General features: G+C 41.2%; 3 protein-coding genes across 3 annotated transcripts; 2 read left to right on the top strand and 1 right to left on the bottom strand.

The window, feature by feature from the left end:
• Window positions 1–1,677: 1,677 nt before the first annotated feature.
• LOC128469279 (pulmonary surfactant-associated protein D-like) lies at window positions 1,678–4,353 on the bottom strand. Its single transcript, XM_053451100.1, has 5 exons — window positions 4,344–4,353; window positions 3,897–4,022; window positions 3,078–3,185; window positions 2,740–2,823; window positions 1,678–2,094 (listed from the first exon to the last, which is right to left on the bottom strand). The coding sequence occupies exons 1-5, from the start codon at window positions 4,351–4,353 to the stop codon at window positions 1,715–1,717; spliced, it is 708 nt and encodes a 235-aa protein (XP_053307075.1). The 3' UTR covers window positions 1,678–1,714.
• A 3,957-nt stretch (window positions 4,354–8,310) lies between these two features.
• Window positions 8,311–10,146, top strand: LOC128468188 (E3 ubiquitin/ISG15 ligase TRIM25-like). The gene has a single exon (XM_053449883.1). The coding sequence runs from the start codon at window positions 8,320–8,322 to the stop codon at window positions 9,550–9,552; it is 1,233 nt and encodes a 410-aa protein (XP_053305858.1). The 5' UTR covers window positions 8,311–8,319; the 3' UTR covers window positions 9,553–10,146.
• A 3,801-nt stretch (window positions 10,147–13,947) lies between these two features.
• On the top strand, window positions 13,948–19,619 carry LOC128468183 (membrane-spanning 4-domains subfamily A member 8-like). The gene is made up of 8 exons (XM_053449878.1): window positions 13,948–14,003; window positions 14,429–14,491; window positions 15,697–15,844; window positions 16,022–16,141; window positions 16,914–16,970; window positions 17,359–17,496; window positions 17,865–17,987; window positions 18,895–19,619. The coding sequence occupies exons 3-8, from the start codon at window positions 15,707–15,709 to the stop codon at window positions 19,042–19,044; spliced, it is 726 nt and encodes a 241-aa protein (XP_053305853.1). The 5' UTR covers window positions 13,948–14,003; window positions 14,429–14,491; window positions 15,697–15,706; the 3' UTR covers window positions 19,045–19,619.
• Window positions 19,620–20,277: the final 658 nt, after the last annotated feature.

The raw sequence follows: 20,277 nt of genomic DNA, 5'->3' as shown, positions 1-20,277 counted from the left end.
GCTCAACTTCATGATGCACAAGATATAAAGACTTTTCATTTTCTCAACTTTTTATACCTTTTGGGGAAGAAAACATGTTAATGACCTGCTCGTCGGTGGTCATTTTAGTTTGAGGTATAACCAAGCCAATATCTCTTTCTTACCTGTCCAGTTGTAACCAAGGCTTACCAGCAGGTACAAGCTGAATGTGGAGACCCAAGGGGGCAGATCTATATATATATATGTGTCCCATTCATTTTCCAAGGAAGGTCACACACCTTTATTAAACAATAACGCACTTAGACTTAAACCAATAGAGGACATTTAAATTATAAGGGTCGGTACATATTAACTGTGTGAAAATGTAAGATGCAAATGATCGATTTGGCTTGGAATGTTGACGATTCAATTTGTTTCCAAATATTTCCTTAATTTTTTTCGGTTTAATTTGTACTTTTCTTTTGTATAACGACGTACTTCAAGATAGCCACATAACCAGGAACCGCCCAAAGAACTTGCTGCGCCCACCACAGAAATTTGGCAAAAGACATCAGCAGCCTCTCAAGTCAATGGGAAGATCAATAAAGTGAAAGATCTCCTTGGTTCAGGTGACTTGACGGTCTACTTGAACAATTCTCAGCTTATCTGAACCAAGGAGAGCTTTGGTTATCCGTCTTTAACCTTATTGATCTTCTCGTTGACTTGTGCCGACTGAGCAGAACGTGGAGCATAAACAAGGAGATACATGAAGGTCATGTTGTGGGTCTCTGTCACTTAGATGTTGAATAATGGAATATCTGGTAAAATTGAGACTTCTTAAAAGTTTACTTCCTACAAGCACCTTGGCGTTAATCAATGGCGGCTATAACTTGAATGGGCCATGTGGACCAGGCGAGATTTGAAAGTCTCTGATGTTGTTGATTCTGGAGTCACAAACAGTGATGTATTTTGGCCCTTGCCCTACACCTGACCTGGCGCCCCTCACCACCTCCTCACCTGGCTCCCTGTGTGCTAAGTTCCAGGATATGATGTCACAATAGATATTTCTAATTAGATATTTCATTACACAATACATTCTCGGTGGAAAAGAGGTTCATTGAAGGAGTGAGTTAAGACACACAATATCAAATGCACAGATGTTTGTATTTTTATTATGATCACACAGAAAAATATCAATTTATGAGTTTTTTGCCACACCTTATTCCGATAATTCAATTAATAAGACAAGCCAGTTGGTTTCTCTTGCATTAAAGATTGTTGATTTAGATGAGTGGTCCTTAGGCTGATACAAGGAGCATGAAGGCGAGGACATGAGTTAAAATGAGAGATTTATCTAAAGAAATGTTAAATATTATAGTTTATAAAACCGATACCATGGTTGTGCCGAGCCGGCCTAGGCTTCCTAGACCGCATTAAAAGGAGCGCTGTGCCCTTAAGACTTGGGGGGGTTAGTGGCTAGAGACCTTGGGCAGTGCCAAAGATAAATATGCCTCTGATCCAGACACCTCTATGGCCCAACTTTGGAATCAAAAGCCTCAAAGACGAAGCCCCAGATGAAGAACAACCAGCAACTTTCCATTGTTTGTACATCTTGCTCTTTGTATTAATAGAAAGAAGCCCAAGGGGATTGAGGACCACCCTTAGATTAGATTATACATTGAACAGCATAGGATGGTAGATTAGTATTAGATATGAAAGCAATCATTCCAGTGTAATCAACGTACATGGATCGCAGCTACTGAAATTCACATACAACCAAACGTTTTTCCTCGCAGTTTATATCATTCCATTTACCGCTATCAGACATCGACACGCAGTCCTTCACGTCTTGGTCATTTTTTGGTTGTCCGACATCCCAGTTGGTGTAGCCGATCGGCTCCCCGTCGGGGTAGGTGAAGTTACCCTCTTTCTGGAGGTCATTTATGCCAAGGAACGGACCCTTCGTGTACTGCAGAGCGACAGCCAACAGGGCCTCGTTCTCTTCGGCGTTCGTCGGTGACGGCAGCTCACCTCCAGCTTGGTTGCAAATCCCTTTGGCTTCGTAATAATCGGCAAGCTTGGAATTTGTGATATATAATATGTCTCCGCTGCTCGAGCCACTCGAGAAAACAATAGCTGAATAATAAGAACAATAACTATAAATCAATCGCACAGAAAATACAACAAGATTAAATTATATAATTTATCTTGTCTCGTCTCCTTTCAAAGTGATCACTCTCCACTTCATTTTTCTCTTATCCGCAAACACAGCAACAGAGTTTCTGTACCCCAACCCAAAAAGGGGGTTAATTCATCAACGATATAGTTGTTTGTTGGCTAAAGGGTTAACCCAATTCCCAAAACTTGACTTCATTAAGATTGGCCAAGCGTTTAACTTTATGAGTTGCAGATGAGGGCATGCGAGTTAAAATCAACTTTCTACCAACTTCCCCCAATCCACCATGCCCTTTGGAGTAGGATATGGAATAAATAATATTAACCATTTAGTGGGCTCGTTGTCCATCCATGTCTCCCTCCCACCCTCATTGACACCAAATCAGTATTAACCCTTTGAGGCCCATATATAATTTGATACTTGTACAACAGAGTCAATTTGTACAGTACACATAGGTGGATCCACTCACACAAGTAAATATTTGACACGCATGTAGTTGTTATCAAGTACTGTGTATATGAAATATGCATCAGGAAGATGGTAATTAAGATCACACAATCTGTAGAACACAACATAACATACACATTCAGTGCAGGTGGCCGTACCTTTTCTGCTCAGTTCTAGATGCTGCTGCAAAGTATTCACTTTCCCATCCAAAAGCATTATCTGGAATCTCAGAGCTTCGAGGACTGAGTGGAAAGAGAAGCTCATTAACGGTAACGTGCATAGTAACTTAGTAATTTAGGGTGACAAAAGACACAAGTCCATCAAGTTCAACCTTGCTTTTGAGCCAGAATAACACAAAAACACACCATAACTGAAGTGATTTCTAATTGTGCCTCAATAAACCAAAAAGTCTGTCCTTAGTGGCAATACCAACAACATGTTGCCTTCTCTTTTTAAAGAGGCTACTTAGTAAATTTCAGTTACTTGAATAAAATACCTGCAGTTCCGGGGTCGCCTCTCTCCCCTTTTTCACCTGGTTCTCCTTTTTCTCCTTTTAACCCTGGTGGCCCAGAAATGCCTTGGGGTCCCACAGGACCTCTTTCTCCTGTTGGAAAAAAAAAGGATGATGGCATATTCTTTTTTTTTTTAACTAGATCGCTTGGGTCTCACTTGGTCTGCAGGTCTCCCTGGATCTCTCCTTAATTAGTGATTTGTCCCTCGGAAGATCCTTATTCTTCACCAGAAAGTCTACCTTGGCATTCAACCATCTGACCTTCATTGCTTGAAATCAAGTTCTAGGATTTTTTTGTGTGTTCGACTAGTTACTAGACTTGGGCGCTGGCCAACTCTTCGTGTTCGTCTTCGTGGGGGAAAAATTATTCGTGTTCCACGAATATTCGCACGTTCCTGTGTTCGGTTTGGGTGAATATTCGTGTACGTTCTTCGTGTTTGTTTTTTCTCTTTATTTTTTGCCATTTTTTTAGCAGGGGTCAATACGGGGTTAATTCGGTAAGCAAACAGCAGCTTTGGCGCCAGGATTTTAAAGGTCCGTACGAACGACTCTATTGGTCGCAGGCAGGGGCCTCCTCTGCTATCAACAGCTGCTCTTCATTGGTTGATGTCAGAAGAGCCCCCTGCTGGCGACCAATAGAGTCGTTCGTAAGGACCTTAAACTCCCTGTTCCCTTCCCAGGCCGAGTTTCAGCATCAGGAGTTAACTATTCGTGTTCATTTTCATGTTCGCCCGAATACGAATGCATGAGTCTACTAATTACAGCCGGAGTACATTACGTTTTTCCATATTGTGGCATCATCACCTGGTTCTCCTTTCTCGCCCTGGGGTCCTTCCTTTCCTTCTTTTCCAGGGAGTCCATCTTTTCCAGGGGCCCCACACGCAATGAAAGAACACGAGTTTCGCTCATTATCTTTGTTGCGTTTGTCATCTGTGGCAACACATGACAACCCCAACAAAAGAACACACAGGGTATGTATGAAAACCACTTTGTTCGATCTGTGAGCCTATATGGAATAAAAAATATAAAATATTAAAAAACTTACACAACTGCATAATAAAATATTAAAAAAATTGATACAATTAAAAAATATATATCCCATGGATTCCTTAGAACATCAGACATTAAGTAAAAAATTACCATGTCGGTGAATATGCTCTGGAATGAAGGTAACACGCAAGAGTGATAACGTTCTAGAGTACCCCAGCTACTACTACAAAGACCTATATATATACCGGTACATCGAGTCACCTGAGGTCATGACCCTGTGTAAAATTCTTTCTTGAGATGATGCTATCTTGGTTTTTTTTATTATTATTAGGATTTCATGACCGATAAGCCAATTAATTGGACAAATAACGTATTTTTCCCTTGGACCTTCAAAGCTTCAGAGGAAGGACTAGACTTTATTTAATTAATATGGTAGAGAAGAGTAAAAGGGTCGATTACTTGCCGGGGGACTTCCATAGGATGGAAATGTTGGAAAATAGTTTGTAGAGAGGCAGAAAGAGTTGTGGCTCCATCACTAGAGGTCTTCCTTATACTTCTCCTTAATAGTCTATGAGTATGGAGGTTCTGGGTCATCATAACCTGGAACCTTTAGTCATCTTTAGTGAAACATGGTGACCACCAAGAGAAGAAGGACAGATCTGCTTCCTGTCTAGACCATCTAGCACTCAACTTGCTATGGCCGTACAAAGTTGATGTACTCTTTAGGACAACCTAGTGACATCTTCTAACCTTGATCTTCACACCACTTTAGTTCCATATGGTTCTAGTGATGGCCCTTATGGAAACCATCTCTACAGGGAGGTAGAGATGTTCTGGGTGAAGCCACCTGTATTCAAACAGGGATTCCAGCTGGTATATATCAAGGGAAAAGAACCAACTGGAATGCTCAGATATTAAAACAGAGGAGAATATGAGGGAGTCGGCTCTGTGTGACCTGAGAATCTGCCCATTTACCCCGAGACAGGGGTAAAAACCCTAAGAAAGTGCCTATTCACCTCAAGACTGGGGTAAAAACCCTAAGAATCTTCCTATTCACCCCGAGACTGGGTTAAAAACCCAAAAAATCTGCCAATTCACCCTGAGACCCTGAGACTGGGGTAAAAACCCTGAGAATCCGCCCATTCATCGTGCAAACTTTATAAAAGTTCCCAGGTATGACAGTTATTTAAGATATGATGTAAGTTTGTCTGATCCGGTGTTTGCTCATAAAACACACTTAGATCGGTTTATTATTTGGACAAAGAAATGCCCGCTAATAAAATATTTGAGTTAAATATTTATCATGAACTTGAAAATTTAGTTGCGTGTAAATTGAGGGCAGGGAATTATCTTAAATAAGAAATGTAAAAAAAAACCCATAATTTAAATTACATAATGAGATAAAGACCCCGATTTAACCCCGTAAGGACTAGGGCTTGGTTACACTATAGGACATGAGCAATTTATCGTGTTTTTGCTATTTCTTTCTTAAACCAGGGATTTAAAAAAAAAAAAAATCATATACGTATTATTTTTTATGATTTGTTTTGTTTTTTTTTTATAAATGGGACATAAAAAGAACCACATTTTTCCACAGCGTTACAGGTTTATAAAGTATTTACAGCTAGTATAACTGTTAAACATATATTTGTTTACTTTTAAAAAGAAAACTCCATTAATTCCTATATAATTTAATTTTTTTTGCATTTTTTAGGATTTAAAAAAAAAAAAATTAATGATTTTTTCAATTTTATTTTTTTTTAGCCCCACTTAACCATAGACCTAGCCGATCCTGCTAATTAACCACCACATTCATTTCATCGTACAAGCACGGCCTTGGTCATTTGACGGTATCTGTGCATGTGATTGGCTGTAGAAGGGAATCTGCCGTAGGCTGACCGCTCCGATCATGGAGATCGAAGCGGTCAGCCTTCACCAGATCTTGTAGAAGAAGAAATTCTGAAATAGCTGAAGAAGAGCATTCTTGGTGCCGGCTTCCCCGGGTTACTTCTCCACGCTCCTGTTAGCTCGTCCTTGATTCATCGAGCCCTTTGGTTGGGTGGAGGTGTAGACCTCTGGGTGGGGTGGATTGGTGGTAGACGACTTCACCGGCTGTGACCGGGGCAAAACCATAGCTTAGCTTTCCTGCCAGCGGTCTGGGTTCATGCACATAGCCTTTATCGGCTCCATCCTTGAAGTTAATGACATCACCCGAGATGGATGTTTTAATATATTTTACATGGTTACGAGACGGTCGTCAGGTGAATGTTCTAAAGGTAATAAACCCATAAATGTTATACTTCCTAAATTTCAAATGGCCAAAGAGGGCACATTTTAGTGGGTGTGGTTAGAGGTGGATTTGGGGGTGGGGCTTTAGACAGACTGTTCCCTATCCGGTGGGGGCCCCAACACCAGCTCCTCCACCCCCTCCCGTCCGGGCATTTAGAAGAAGAATACTGGGTTTTATTTACCCCGTTTAATTTATAAAGCCGTCTCCTGCTGTTTCTATACACATTATCGGGGCTTTTAGGGCTGTAGAACCCTGCGATACCCTCATACCCAACAAAAATTCTGACCTCCTACAAAAGAGAGGCAACAGGGGAGGAAAGAGGCTAAACAGGGAGGAAAGAGGGTATCAGGTAAAGAAAGAGGGGCACAGAGGAGGAAAGAAGGGCATCTACGGTGGGGAGAGAGGCTTTAGGGGAGGAAAGAGGGGCACAGAGGAGGAAGGAAGGGCATCTACAGAGGAAAAAGGGGCATCAGGGGAGGAAAGAGGGGCATCAGAGGAGTAAAGAGGCTAAACCGGGGGAAAGAGGGCATCAGGTGAAGAAAGAGGGGCACAGAGGAGGAAAGAAGGACATTTACGGTGGGGAGAGAGGCTTTAGGGGAGGAAAGAGGGGCACAGGGAAAACAAATTGACCTAATGAAGAGGATCCCTTTTTTGAAAGTCAGATAATTGGAGGTTCTATTTATCTCAATTAACCATCGAATAACCGCTATCAGCACACGCTTATTAAAAGTTATTCCCTTACTGATAAAAAGATACCCTCGGGTGAACTCCAACTATCGGAATAACTCCGCAGGGTGGGCGCCAAGAGAATACGAAGAACTTACAGTCTTAGGAACACGAAAACATGTCACCGTGCCTCATTTGCCAAAAGGGCAGGAAACGAAACCGTTATCAAGCTGGATTAACCCTTTCTGTTACGCTACAGCACCAGAGAAATTCTTTCTTCCATCGTTATGTCCCTCTCTCTCATTTAGTAGACCATATTCATATTTTTTATAAGTTTTATAAGTACATATATTATCCAAAGCAAGTATAAATGGGGAAAAAATCCTGATTTGGAAACAACTCTATATTGCCATAAAAGTTTTATTTATTTAAAGATTTTTCTATTTATTTATTTTTTTTGTTTATTGGTCCCTCCCTAAAATGTAAAAATCTACATATAGTAAATTATGTAGTTTAGTGAGTTTAATGACTTTGGTTAAAAAAAAAAAACGGACAAAATAACAGGATTATAAAGCCTTTGGGGGGGGGGGTGTCAAGGTTGCAAAGTTGCATGGGGGACCCTCTATAGAATCCCAAATAGGTTCGCAGTCAGTGGGGTTTATTTGTTAAACCGCAAGCTGGGATGAGATCATTCTCCTCCTAAAGGGCTTTGCCCTGCATCGTTCTGGTTCAGAGAGGACATTTTTATAGACAACCATTTATTTTCATGCGCAGTAACTGGTTTTCTCCACTGGGAGGCAGCATTCACCATTTAGGCCATGCACGTTTAAATTCCCTCACTGTATTAGACTCTACCACCTCTGCTGGGAGCCTGTTCCACTTATCTACCACTCTCTCAGTATAGAAACGTAAAACTTCCTTATATTAGATCTAAATACCCCATAGAGGCAATCAAGTATGCCTCAGGTGCAATTGGATAGGGGATGGTTTTTGAAGATGTCACCGGCTGGGAGGCAGATGAAGGCATGTTGTTAACCATTGGACTGCCGGGAGCCCTCCAAACCGCTGAAGAACACGGAAAAGTGATAGCTATTGCACCTGCTTCTACTTTGGTGTCGCTCTCATCACACATCACACTAACCTAGTACCTAGTTCTAGCAGAAGGAGTCTACAGGGTTAACATGAAGTATTTGGGACATATCCTGTACACCGTAGGCTACAAAACACTCCCTTTTTTTCTGTGGCGTCACAGAAGTTTAGTTTCGTTTCCTGATCTCGGCAATGGCGACTGCTGCTGTTATAGAAGAGCTGACCTGCTCCCTCTGCCTGACCGTTTACACCGATCCTGTAACCCTGCCGTGCGGACACAGCTTCTGTCAGGAGTGCATTGAACAAGCGCTGGATGCCCAGGGGCAGGGCAGTTATTCGTGTCCCGAGTGCAGAGAAGGTTTCAAGACTCGACCCGAGCTTAGAAAAAACCTGAGGCTCCATAACATAGCTCAGAATTTCGTACCGGCAAAGGACGGGCCGTTTCATTTAGGAATCCAATGTACCTACTGTATTCATTCTCAAGTTCCTGCTTCAAAAACATGTCTACTTTGTGAAGCTTCTCTGTGCGAGGAGCACTTGAAGGTCCACAGTAAGTCAGAAGAACACGTCATAACGGAACCCACCACTTCTTTCGATAAACAAAAATGCTCCGTCCACAGGAAGGTCCTGGAGTATTACTGCCCCGAGGACGCTGTCTGTATCTGTGTGTCCTGCAGCTTGGCCGGAGAGCACAGGGGACACCAGGTGGAGACTCTGAATGAAGCCTCTGAGAAGAAGAAGGAGAAACTGAGAAATGTTCTGGAGAAACTGACCTCAAAGCGAGAGGAGACAGAGAAACGAGTCGAGAGTCTGCAGGAGCACAGGAGAGAAGTGCGAGAAAAAGCAGCCGGAGAAACGGAGCGAGTCGCTGCCCTGATTAGAGACATCAGGGAACAGCTGGAAGCTCTAGAGAAGAGAGTCCAGAGTGAGATCTCCCAGCAGGAAGAGCAGGCCTTACTCCGAGTCTCAGATCTAATCCAGCAGCTGGAAATAAAGAAGGAGGGACTGTCCAGGAAGATACAAGACATCGAGGAGCTGCGCAACATAACTGACCCAATAACTGTCTTACAGGAACAGGAATCAGACTTTTGTGACGCTGAGAAGGTCAATAATGAGGACAGAGACAGACATATTGATGTTAAAGGAGGTCTTGATGTGAATCAGATTACAGTGATTTTACAGACAGGTTTAGCTGATATTGTGACCGCTGCAAAGAGACGTCTCAATGTTCCTCAGGCTTCAGGCATATCACTGGGTGTAAACACGGCTGGTAATCGTGTAGACAGAGCAGATGTAGTGAAAAAAATATCTTCTCCAAATACGGTCATGGGGTTCCCTGTAGGAATACCATATAATATGATGGATAAAACAAAGTATATGCGGTCCTCAAAAAACTGGTATCAGAGCAGTACCCAGAAACACTAGAATGAGGCTCTGTTACTACGATAGTGAGTGAGGGACAATAATTTAGGGACATGGGGTGTAGAGATGGTCCATCCCAGAATAAAAATAATAATGATTTTATAGCTGTTATAGACTGAACCAGCCTTGCTTCTAGTGGGGTTTGCAGAATATGTGTTAGGAACCCCCCTTTATGTGTGTACCATGGGAGCGGCCATCTTAACTTCCTGTTCCACATGACTACCCCCTCCCTTTGTAAATGGTAATTGGTTAGACCCCCACTGATTGTCCCTTCTCCGAGGGGCCAGGATTTTTATAGAGAGTAACATTTAATTTAGGAAATCTGATATGACATGTACTCATATCTCATTTTTTCAATATATTGAATGTATTCCAACGATGAACGTTCTAGAAACCCATAATGGTTGCTAGAACGTTCACATTTCTAGAACATTCATTATTTCTTTTATCTTTATCCCATAACGATTTAATAATCTCATGAATTATTTGATTTATGCAAATGGGATTATCTTCTAAGAATTGGTTGAGCTCCTGTTTAATCCATTGACTCCAAAATGTATTATTGTCAATCATTTAGAATATTTTAATAGTTTTTAATTATGCTCATTCTTCCAATTAAAGGAACGGGGAAGAGGGTGTTCCCAGAGGCTCCGCCCTTTTGCCCAATGTAACCTGACGATGAACCTCTGCAAAATGGCCGAGCTTTTGGGCATATCCTCTCCCCAATTGAAGGAACGGGGAAGAGGGTGTTCCCAGAGGCTCCGCACTTTTGCCCAATGTAACCTGACGATGAACTTCTGCAAAATGGCGGAGCTTTTGGGCACATCCTCTCCCCAATTGAAGGAACGGGGAAGAGGGTGTTCCCAGAGGCTCCGCACTTTTGCCCAATGTAACCTGGCGATGAACTTCTGCAAAATGGCCGAGCTTTTGGGGCGCATCCTCTCCCCAATTGAAAGAACGGGGAATATGGTGTTCCCAGAGGCTCCGCCCTTTTGCCCAATGTAACCTGACGATGAACTTCTGCAAAATGGCCGAGCTTTTGGGGCGCATCCTCTCCCCAATTGAAAGAACGGGGAATATGGTGTTCCCAGAGGCTCAGCCCTTTTGCCCAATGTAACCTGACGATGAACTTCTGCAAAATGGCCGAGCTTTTGGGGCGCATCCTCTCCCCAATTGAAAGAACGGGGAATATGGTGTTCCCAGAGGCTCCGCCCTTTTGCCCAATGTAACCAGGCGATGAACTTCTGCAAAATGGCGGAGCTTTTGGGCGCATTCGCTCCCCAATTGAAGGAAGAGGAGAAAAAGGGGGTTCCCAGAGGCTCCACCCTTTTTCCTGAAGTAATCTCATGATGAACTTCCATGAATTGGTAGAGCTTCCGGGCACATGCTCGCCCCCCTTTGGGCTTATGAGAATTGTAGATCCCAATAGTCTCAGCGTTTTCTGTGAATAACACCAAACAGAATGAAGAAAAAAAATGCAGATATCACAGGAGAATCCGAAATTATGCAATAGAAGGTAACAGAGTGAAAATAAGGAGAACAGCGACCAGCTGGTCGGACTGTCATATTTTCCGCTGATAATGAAGACGATGAATCCATATTTCCCATGTGACCCATATTTCCTTTCCGGTGTCCCTTCAACTGTAATCTGAGTTTAGTATCACGCTGCATTTTATTAGTAGAGCACCAGCAGATTCCATTGCACAATCGGGAAGAATACAAAGTCACCGGTGTTAAAATTGACGACACAATGAAATAATCATACAGACACACCTTCAGAGATACTTCTTAGGTGTTCCGCCCTTTAAAATCAGCTTAAAATCTAACGTTTTATAAGAAAAATTATCGAGGGATTTAGAGATATAGGAAAGGTCAAATGGTTTGGTCCATATGGACCATACCACTTAAAGATAAGACCTGGACTTTCCCCATAGTGACCTGGAGACCCAAATTATCGGCACGTAACCCAGAGTCTCCAGGCGAAACCCAGACAGGATCTTTCAATGTAACTCTAAGAAGATGCAGTTCTTTGAAATTCCATGTTTCTTGTAGAGAACATACATGTTGAACACCGAGACCCGGTTCAGGTAGATGGCAACCTTTTTGGATAATGTTTTGGTTTAAGGCAACACCAGGTACCAGGTACGGCTGTAGACATCGCCCTGAGACATCGACGCCCCCCCCCTACAAGTTTTACAATGATGTACTCATCTCGTTTGGCATGCGAGTAGAAGGTCCCGCTGATGACCCTGGTGAGATCTAAGTGACTTTCCTTCCCTTCATATATCCTGAAGGGCACGGTATATCTCATTCTGCTCCAGCAAAGTTTTTACAACTCTGATTTACAGCAGCATTTTGACGACATGTATCACCAGAAGTGCAGTCTACCCTTCAAAAGGACAAGAGCCTCGTCAATGGAGACATTCCTCTCTGGGGTGTAAATTTCAGGAAATGTATTAGAAAAGAAACAAAGAAATCTTAGAAGGTCCAGATATCTGGTCCTGGTCATGATACGGAAGAAGAAGGGTCAACATCTTCTAATGTCTTAAGGGTCAGTAGGGTGCTAGGTTTGACATCGGCTCCGTCACACACCGGGCAGGGTAGACATTAGTTTGAGTGGTTACCAGCTGCAAAACGGAGTAGTCGTAAAGGAGGAACAATAAATGGGAGGATTTTAGGATTTTAGGAGGTGGAACCTGGTCATCAGCCCCATCTGATGTGACGCTTGGCTTAATATCTGACGCTGTAAGAGTGGCTTCATCAGACAAGACTTTTTTTACTTTTTTATATATTTTTTATCCACCAAAGTACCCTAACACCATACACCGACCAGATATTTTTCCTAGCAGACATTCCGGTACGTACATTTGGTCACGAAGGGGTTAAACCTGCCGTGCCTGCTAGAAAGATGACATCACATCGACGCACGGAACATTTTTTTTTTTTCCAACAGTAAAAAAAAGCCATAAGATACTGACGGTTCTTATCAGATGCTCACAACGGACTAATCTACCCACAGATACTGAAATGATAATAATTTCCAAAAAAATATATATTACTTTGCGAATGAAATCTATAGGTTCTTGGACGTTGTTTCGTGTTTAACCCTTTGAGTGCCGGGTCCAAGTGTATTCTTTAGGGTTTTGCTAACTTAGGTGACCTTCCCATAATCTGCTTACACGTTCACTTGGGAAACCTACACATAATTTCTATGAATTTTTCTTTCAGCATAAATAAACCCTTTTCATGATACCTAGCAGTTTTTTTTTTATATACGGTATATACTTTTTATTATTTATTTATTCATTTATTTATTTATATTATTTCACCATAAATTCCAAACCAAATAGTAAAAGTGACTTAAACTGAGTAATTGCCTTAACCCCTTAGTAAATGTATCAAACACACATAGGAAGGGGTTAAATTCCATAATCTTGCAGAAAAAAAAAACACAAACCACAGCCCAAACCCTTCCCAGAAATAATTCTTAAATCGTGGAAAAAAATTAAGCTTTTTTTTTTTTTTAATTGTTTATATATTTTTGTTAGGGAATTCTTTATTGTCACGTGACATAGAAGACCGTACTGATTGGTTGTTGCCATAGAAACATTTAAAAAAAAGCATCTTGAACGTTTCTTGGTTTTAATGTGATTAACCCTTCAGAGGACAAAATAGAAAAGGCAGATCTGCCATGTGAGTGATTGCAAAAGACAAATAGCGATGCGTCGCTGTATTTTTATCGGTCATCAGAAAAAGATTCTGATTTACGGAAGGAATAAATTCAATAAGTTTTGGAAGAAATAAACTTCTATTATATAAATATAATAAACTTCTTCTATTCTATCTACTATAATTATTTTTGGCTTTCAAAGAGGTACAGCTAAGGGCAGTCCCAGGTTGGCACACGGCGGCCTGCCGGTTATTGGTGTCATAAGGGTCATGCGACATAAGTAGCCAGTGGACCAATATCAAGCCTTTGCACTTACACCATCAGGCGGCTGTGGGCCTTAAAGTGACAAGGCCACTAAATAATAATGAATTAGAAAACATAGTAGAAAAGAGTTTAGCGCTAATGGTTATATTGACCTACCCCGGGTCAAAAATAAAATAAAAAAAACATTGTTAAATAAAATAAATATTAAAATATTTTTAAATATTGGGGCGGGAAAAAATCCGTTAAGGTTTATTTCCAGGCTAAAGAGAAAAAAATGTACCTGGTGATAAAAAAAGAAAGAAAGAGGAGGGAAAAAAGATAATTACACGATTAGGCGTATCAGGAAATATTAGTTTCAAAGTCCAAAAAACCCCCAGGATGTCACCCTCATTTAGTAATGGAACACCTTAATGGCCATAAAAAAGGTACTCCTGCTGATTAGAAGTGTCCCTTTAAAATAAAGCGAGAAACTTCGACCAGGACAGAACAGAATAGGAGGCTGCATCGACAGACGGCGAATGTAAGTATATATACCATAACTATATATATTTCCCTCCGTTAAATTTACTATATTTCCCAAAAATCGAAAAAAATGCGAGGGGCTTTGGGTAGCGGCGGGACTTTTATTTCTTTAAAAAAAAAAATTTTTAGCTGATGCTACTTTATCAAGTGTCCTCGTAGTAAAGTAAATCTGCTTTACATTCTATTTAAGCCTCTGACCCCCTAGTTTTAGATATTCATGATTGTTTTATCAAGTTAATTCCTTATTTGAAGCACATATATATATATATATATATATATGTGTAATAAAATATATTTATATGTATATATATATATATATATTTATATATATATATATGTGTATTAAAAAAATTATATATATATGTATTAAAAATATATATAAAAAATAATTAAATTAATTGTATTAGTACTTCCTCCAAACAGTTCTTTTCTTCACCTCGCTGAGCCTCTTGCTTCTCAGCTCGACTTTGAACTATCTTTTACAATGTAAGTATATGGTATAGTATTTGAGTCACTCAGGAGTTAATAAGTATTAGAAATGCAGATAACAGGGCAGGAATGACATTGTTGGTAATGTATATGTGACTATGGATGATCCTATGGTTGGAGGGGAGATCTCTTCCCCATTTACACTATAGAGTCTGTCCCGGTTCAGACATGGAGCGCCGGAATATGACATCATATCCCAGGGGTCTGTGCCTTAAAGGTGTGCGGCGCCTTGTAATGCAGATGACGACCGCGTAGGGAGCAGCTGGGTAAATGCCTCACTAGTTTTGTCTCTTCTTTATATGAGAAGAAGTGGCCCAATAAGACATAGAAGAAAGCTGAGCCTTGTATGATTGAGCTCTATCTGTTAAGTCGTTTTTACGCCCTCAATGCCACTTATTTTTCTTGAATGATCTAAAAGAGCATGTTAAGTGCATGTTGGAGTCCATTTTGCAACGAATCCAACGCATTTTACTGCGTGTCAATCAGTGCAGGCATTCTTTAGTTATTGGAGTAAGAACGTGAGACTTCTGTCTCGTTTGACTCCTCCCCCTGTCCCTCTACTGAAAGCAGGAAGCATACTTCAGTATGCTCCTCGCACACGCTCAGTAGAAATCTCATTCTAATTAATGGGGACTGAGCTCCCACTGAAATCTATGAGGGTAACAGTGGCCTATGGCATGTATTCTATCGGAACACTGATGTTTTGTTAGCCTACATTCGATTGGCTGCCGCCTCAGTGACTTGTGAATGAGCATGTGCAAGAGATTTACGTATTAATGCTAAATAGGTTCCATAGAGACTGTAGCATAAATGTTAATTCAATTAGTTTATTTTTTCCCCCATGAAAATCATGTTTTTTTCTCTGTTTTTCCATTAACAACGAGGATCCTAAAACAGGAAGTAGATATTTAAAGGCGAGGTTCAAACAAGGAGATATACAAAAAAAATAGAAGAAGAGTGATGAAATAGGTGGACTTTGACAAGAACGTGACGTCATACGAGATAGTTTATCTACTTGATGGACACGTCATTATCTATGTGTGTATCCATGTTCTAGATTAACAAGACTTCTCAGATATCAGATTTCAGAGTCAAGTCTCGAGAAGTCACACAATTCCAAGTTCCCTTCAGATCCCAAACTTATGTACGTAAGGAAGTCTGCATTTGGTATGACCCAAGATCTATCTTGTATTTCCGCTTAGAGATCCCGTGATGGCCTCACCTCAGCCTACATTCGTGATGGTTCCCCAGTGGACCAACAACCCAGCCGTCCAACCCATGGCCTTTCCAACGGCAACTAAACCAGAACGTGTACAAGTGTTGTACAAAGGTGAACCCAAAGCCCTAGGGGTGAGTCCTAAAGCCGAACGGAGGGCAGCTGATCGGGGAGGGGGGAAAAGTAACAATGGGTAGATCATAGGTCACAGGTCTTCTCTTCAAATGGAATGGGATAGTAAAAGGGAGACATTTAGCAGCACTGAAGAACGACTACACCATTGTCTGACGATGCTTTCTCTTCCGACACAGGCAACACAACTCGCTCTGGCCTTTTTACAAATCGCTTTCGGGACCGTTTTGTTTTTCACTGTTACCGATGGGTTACCGATTAGCTCCTACAGTGGCATCAACTTCTGGGGAGCCTTATTTGTGAGTACAAAATGTATTGCTTCCTCTCAGTGGTCAATGTCAAAGGAGGGCCGACTGGGTGTTCGAGGGGTCTCTGACCCAGCTGTAACTTACTAAAAAACCCACTCTGGACACATATAGTCCCTATCCAAAAATAAATAATAATAATAATAAAAAAGGGGAAAAACCCTGGACCTATTAACTCCTTGTTTCCAATCACTTGCATGGCAGGGGGTAGTGGTAAATCAAACTAGGGGGTGTAGTACTCGAGTATGCCCTCTTACCTTCTCATAAGGATGGAGGAGAGGTTAGAACTTCCAAAGATATCCTTTTGGAAAACCAGACCCTATCCCATTCCCAGTAGGAACCCCTTTGCACCACTGACCCCAAGTGGTCGGAAGAGGTATTGCATCCTCTGTTTAGAATTGGGGACCATAAACTTGATTTGGCCCATTGCCGTCAATGAAGGTCATAATGAAAGGGATGGGAGTGAGTTAGTACATTTGAGGACTATACCCCCATTGTTCGTATTACCCCTTCCAGAGTGGGGAAGAGGGAGCCAATTGTCAACCTCGTTTGTTCAGCGAGGGGCCCTTCGGATCCCAGTTTTGTTTATTTTTTTAACCTGTTATTGTGCTTTTTATATGTATTGCCATGTTGGCAATACACTCGCATATCCTCACCTGAAACTTATAAGTTGTTAATAGGCAAGTTGTTGCGTGCAGCACTAGACTTTACTCATTGTACAGCACTGCAGTATATGATGGCACCATATATGACTTTTTCTCCTCAGTATATCATCTCGGGATCTCTGTCGGTTGCCGTAGAGAAGCGCCCTACTCCTTCCATGGTAAGTCTCTAATGTCCTCTTTTCTGAGGCAAAACGGGACATTTTAGCTCTTGGAAGAAACCTTTGTTTCTGATCAATTTGGGCAGTTTTAATAATTATACACAATTTGGGCAATTTGAGTTTATTAGGTGTCCATTTTTAAATGGACATATATGGGATTAAGACTGAGCCATTCTAACGTGCCACATTGCCACCATGATAACGAGTCGGGGTGTTTGTTTAGTAGATATGGCCCAGAAGAACTCATACAAATAGCTAATATGTAGCAATTACAATAATATTAAGTATAAAAATGTAGACTTTTGTTTTATTTTAGTTTTGTATTATATATATATATATATTTTTTTTTGCTAAAAATGTTTTTTTTTTTTGTTGGGTTACCCTGCAGATTCGTGGATTCCTAGCGATGAATATCATTAGCGCCATTATTTCTCTTGCCGCTGCCTGTTTGTTCATGACCGATATGTTTGTTTATTATTGCTATGACTACAATGGTTGCTATAACAACGACGATTACACGTTAGAAGTAAGTAAATACAAAACGGTCCTAAGCGTTCAAATAAATTATTATTATAGTAATTAAGTATAGTAAGTATAGTAATTATTTTTAATTTAACAAAAAAGTCGTACATGAAACTAAATATTTTTCTCTTCTACCTTAAAACAAATAAACCGCAGCAGATCTGTCGTTGTATTCTTTTCTATAAAAACAAACAGAAATTTCTGTTTCTATGGCAACAGCCTATCAGTCCCTGCTTTTGTGTCACACGACAATTATGTGTTCCCGGTACATTTGAAAAATTCACTTTTAGTTTTTACATTGATCCAATTATTGCTGTTTTTGTTTATTTATAAAAAAAGCTAAATTCTGTTTAATTATTTTTTTTTTTTTAGGCAAACAGAATTACATGTCTGGTGTTCCTTGTCATTGCCTCTCTCCTGCAGTTCTGCATCTCTGTTTCGCTATCTGCGTTTGGATGCAAATCCGTCTGCCGCCAGTCCAGCTCGCCGTCCCAGGTAACGGACCCCTAATACATGGACAAAAATACATGGACCCCCCCCCTCCTAAATATTGGGTTTGGGTGCTTCAGAAGCACCCATTCCAACCAGGTGTATAAAGTGGAGCCCATAGGCAGCTGTCTCCAGTAGAATGGGTCGTACCGAAGAGCTCAGTGACCTTAAACATGGCGCCGTGATACGATTGCCACCTTTGCCGGAAGTCAGTTCGGGCAGATCTGCCCCGGTCCACTGTAAATGCTATTATTGAGAAGTGGAAGCAACCGGTAGACCACTCACACTCATAGAGCGGAAGCGGGTAGTTCGTAAAGGTCGTCTGTCCTTTGTCGAAAGGCTCATTACAGAGATCCAACATGTTGGAAGCAACATCAGCGCAAGCGCCTTGCGTTGGGAGCTTCTATGGCCGAGCAGCTGCACACAAGTGGAAGATCACTGTGCACAATGCCAAGCGTCAGCTGGAGTGACGTAAAGCCACCTCCACTGGACTAAACTGGACTGGGGAAACGTGGAGTGATGGGTGATGCCAGGAGAATGCTACCTACCTGAATTCATAGAGCCTACTGTTAGGTTTGGTGGAGGAGGAAATAACCTTTCAGAACTTGACCTCTTTTGGCTGAATGGGCACAAATTCCTACAGACCCCCCCCCCTAAAATCTAGTGGGAAGCCTTCCCAAAAGTGTGAAAGCTGTAATAGATGCAATGGGGGGACCAACTCCATATTCATGTCTATGGTTTATGAATGGGGTGTCCAACAAGCTCCTTTAGGTGTGATGGTTAGGTGTCCACGTACTTTTGGCTATATAGTATGTATGTTTGACATGGTTTATGGTTATCCATGCCCCTTACCTTGCCCAACGTGCCCAATTTTGCACCATGATCTTATTGCCATGTTTTCTCTCCATTCTAGGTCCTCGTGATACCGAATGATTACAGAAATCCAGAAACCAACCAGATACCTGTCGCCGGGAACCCATATCCATACTTACCTCAACATAATGCTGGTGGTCAGGGGAATTCTGGGTTTGTGATCCCAACGGTTCATCCACCAAGGAATTAAACAACCCAACTGTCCCAAAAGAGCTCTTCAACCTTTACATACCCAATCAAATCAAAGATAGAATTTCAAGATGCCCCGACTTCATTCTAACTGAAGATACACAGAGATTTAATTATAGAGATGATAAGCTTGGGAAAGTTCATAGTCTTCTAAAGGTGGCTCATCGGCTTCAAATTACATCAATATGGATACTTTGGGTCACAAACAGAGGCGTATTTTGGCCCCAGCCACCCCCAACCACTTACTCCGTCGGCCGCAGTCTACCATGATGACATCATATGCCGGTGCATTGCATGTGCGGAGCAGAGGACGGTCACTATGGAGCCTGTTCTCCATAGTTCATTCAGGTCGGTCACAAGTGAGATTTATGATTTCCCCCACCGGCCCGCGAGTAAGTGGCGCAACGGGGAACCTGAATGGCCTAGGTCTAGGTGGCCTCCTAAGAGAATGACGGAAGTTGCTAAAACTCGAGCCTTAGTGAATAAACCCCATGTCCCTCTACTGTATCTTTTTACTGACTGTAAGAATATATGTACGTCCTGTGAATAAATAAAATATTAATTCTATAGAATAAATGATGCTAGAAGAATGATGCGTACCCGTCGAAATAATGCCGAAATAATCCCTCAAAAGACACCATTTCCATACTCGGTTTTATGAAAGATTTTGGGATTTCAACAGGCAAAAAAAGATAGGATTTTATAAATAGCATTAAGCACCAAATCCACAATTAATACATTAGAATTACTAAAAAGATTAATTTTTATTCCCCAAAAATGTATTTTTCTTTTAACTGGTGTCATTGGTGTACTACTTGATATCACCACAAGAGGGCAGCAAAGGTTAACCCTTTATTTATATTAAATCCAATTATATTACATAATTAGATTGAAGTATTATTATTGTTATGATTATTATTGTACATTTTTGGTGATAACGTCCCTTTTACTGCGACCGATGCGTAATTTCAAATACCTTATAGGTGACTAATAAGCATAATTTATATTATATTGAGAAAAAAAAATTAACGCCATTTCCACAAATTATTGCATTCCTGCAACTTCTTTTGGGAGGAGGGGCTAAGATTGAGGAGGTGTGGTTTGTCTGAGGTGGGTCGACAATAAATTGCCCCTGGGGTAAATCTGCCACTCATAAAAATGCTTTATAAGGCCAGGTTCAACACAAATTTAAGACGTTCCTTAAGTTGATGTGCAGCCCCAGCGACCTTTTGCA

Source organism: Spea bombifrons, chromosome 11 (assembly GCF_027358695.1).
Source record: "Spea bombifrons isolate aSpeBom1 chromosome 11, aSpeBom1.2.pri, whole genome shotgun sequence".
NCBI lineage: Eukaryota > Metazoa > Chordata > Amphibia > Anura > Pelobatidae > Spea > Spea bombifrons.
The sequence above is the reverse complement of the archived record's forward strand: the minus strand, read 5'-3'. Positions and strand labels throughout refer to the sequence as shown.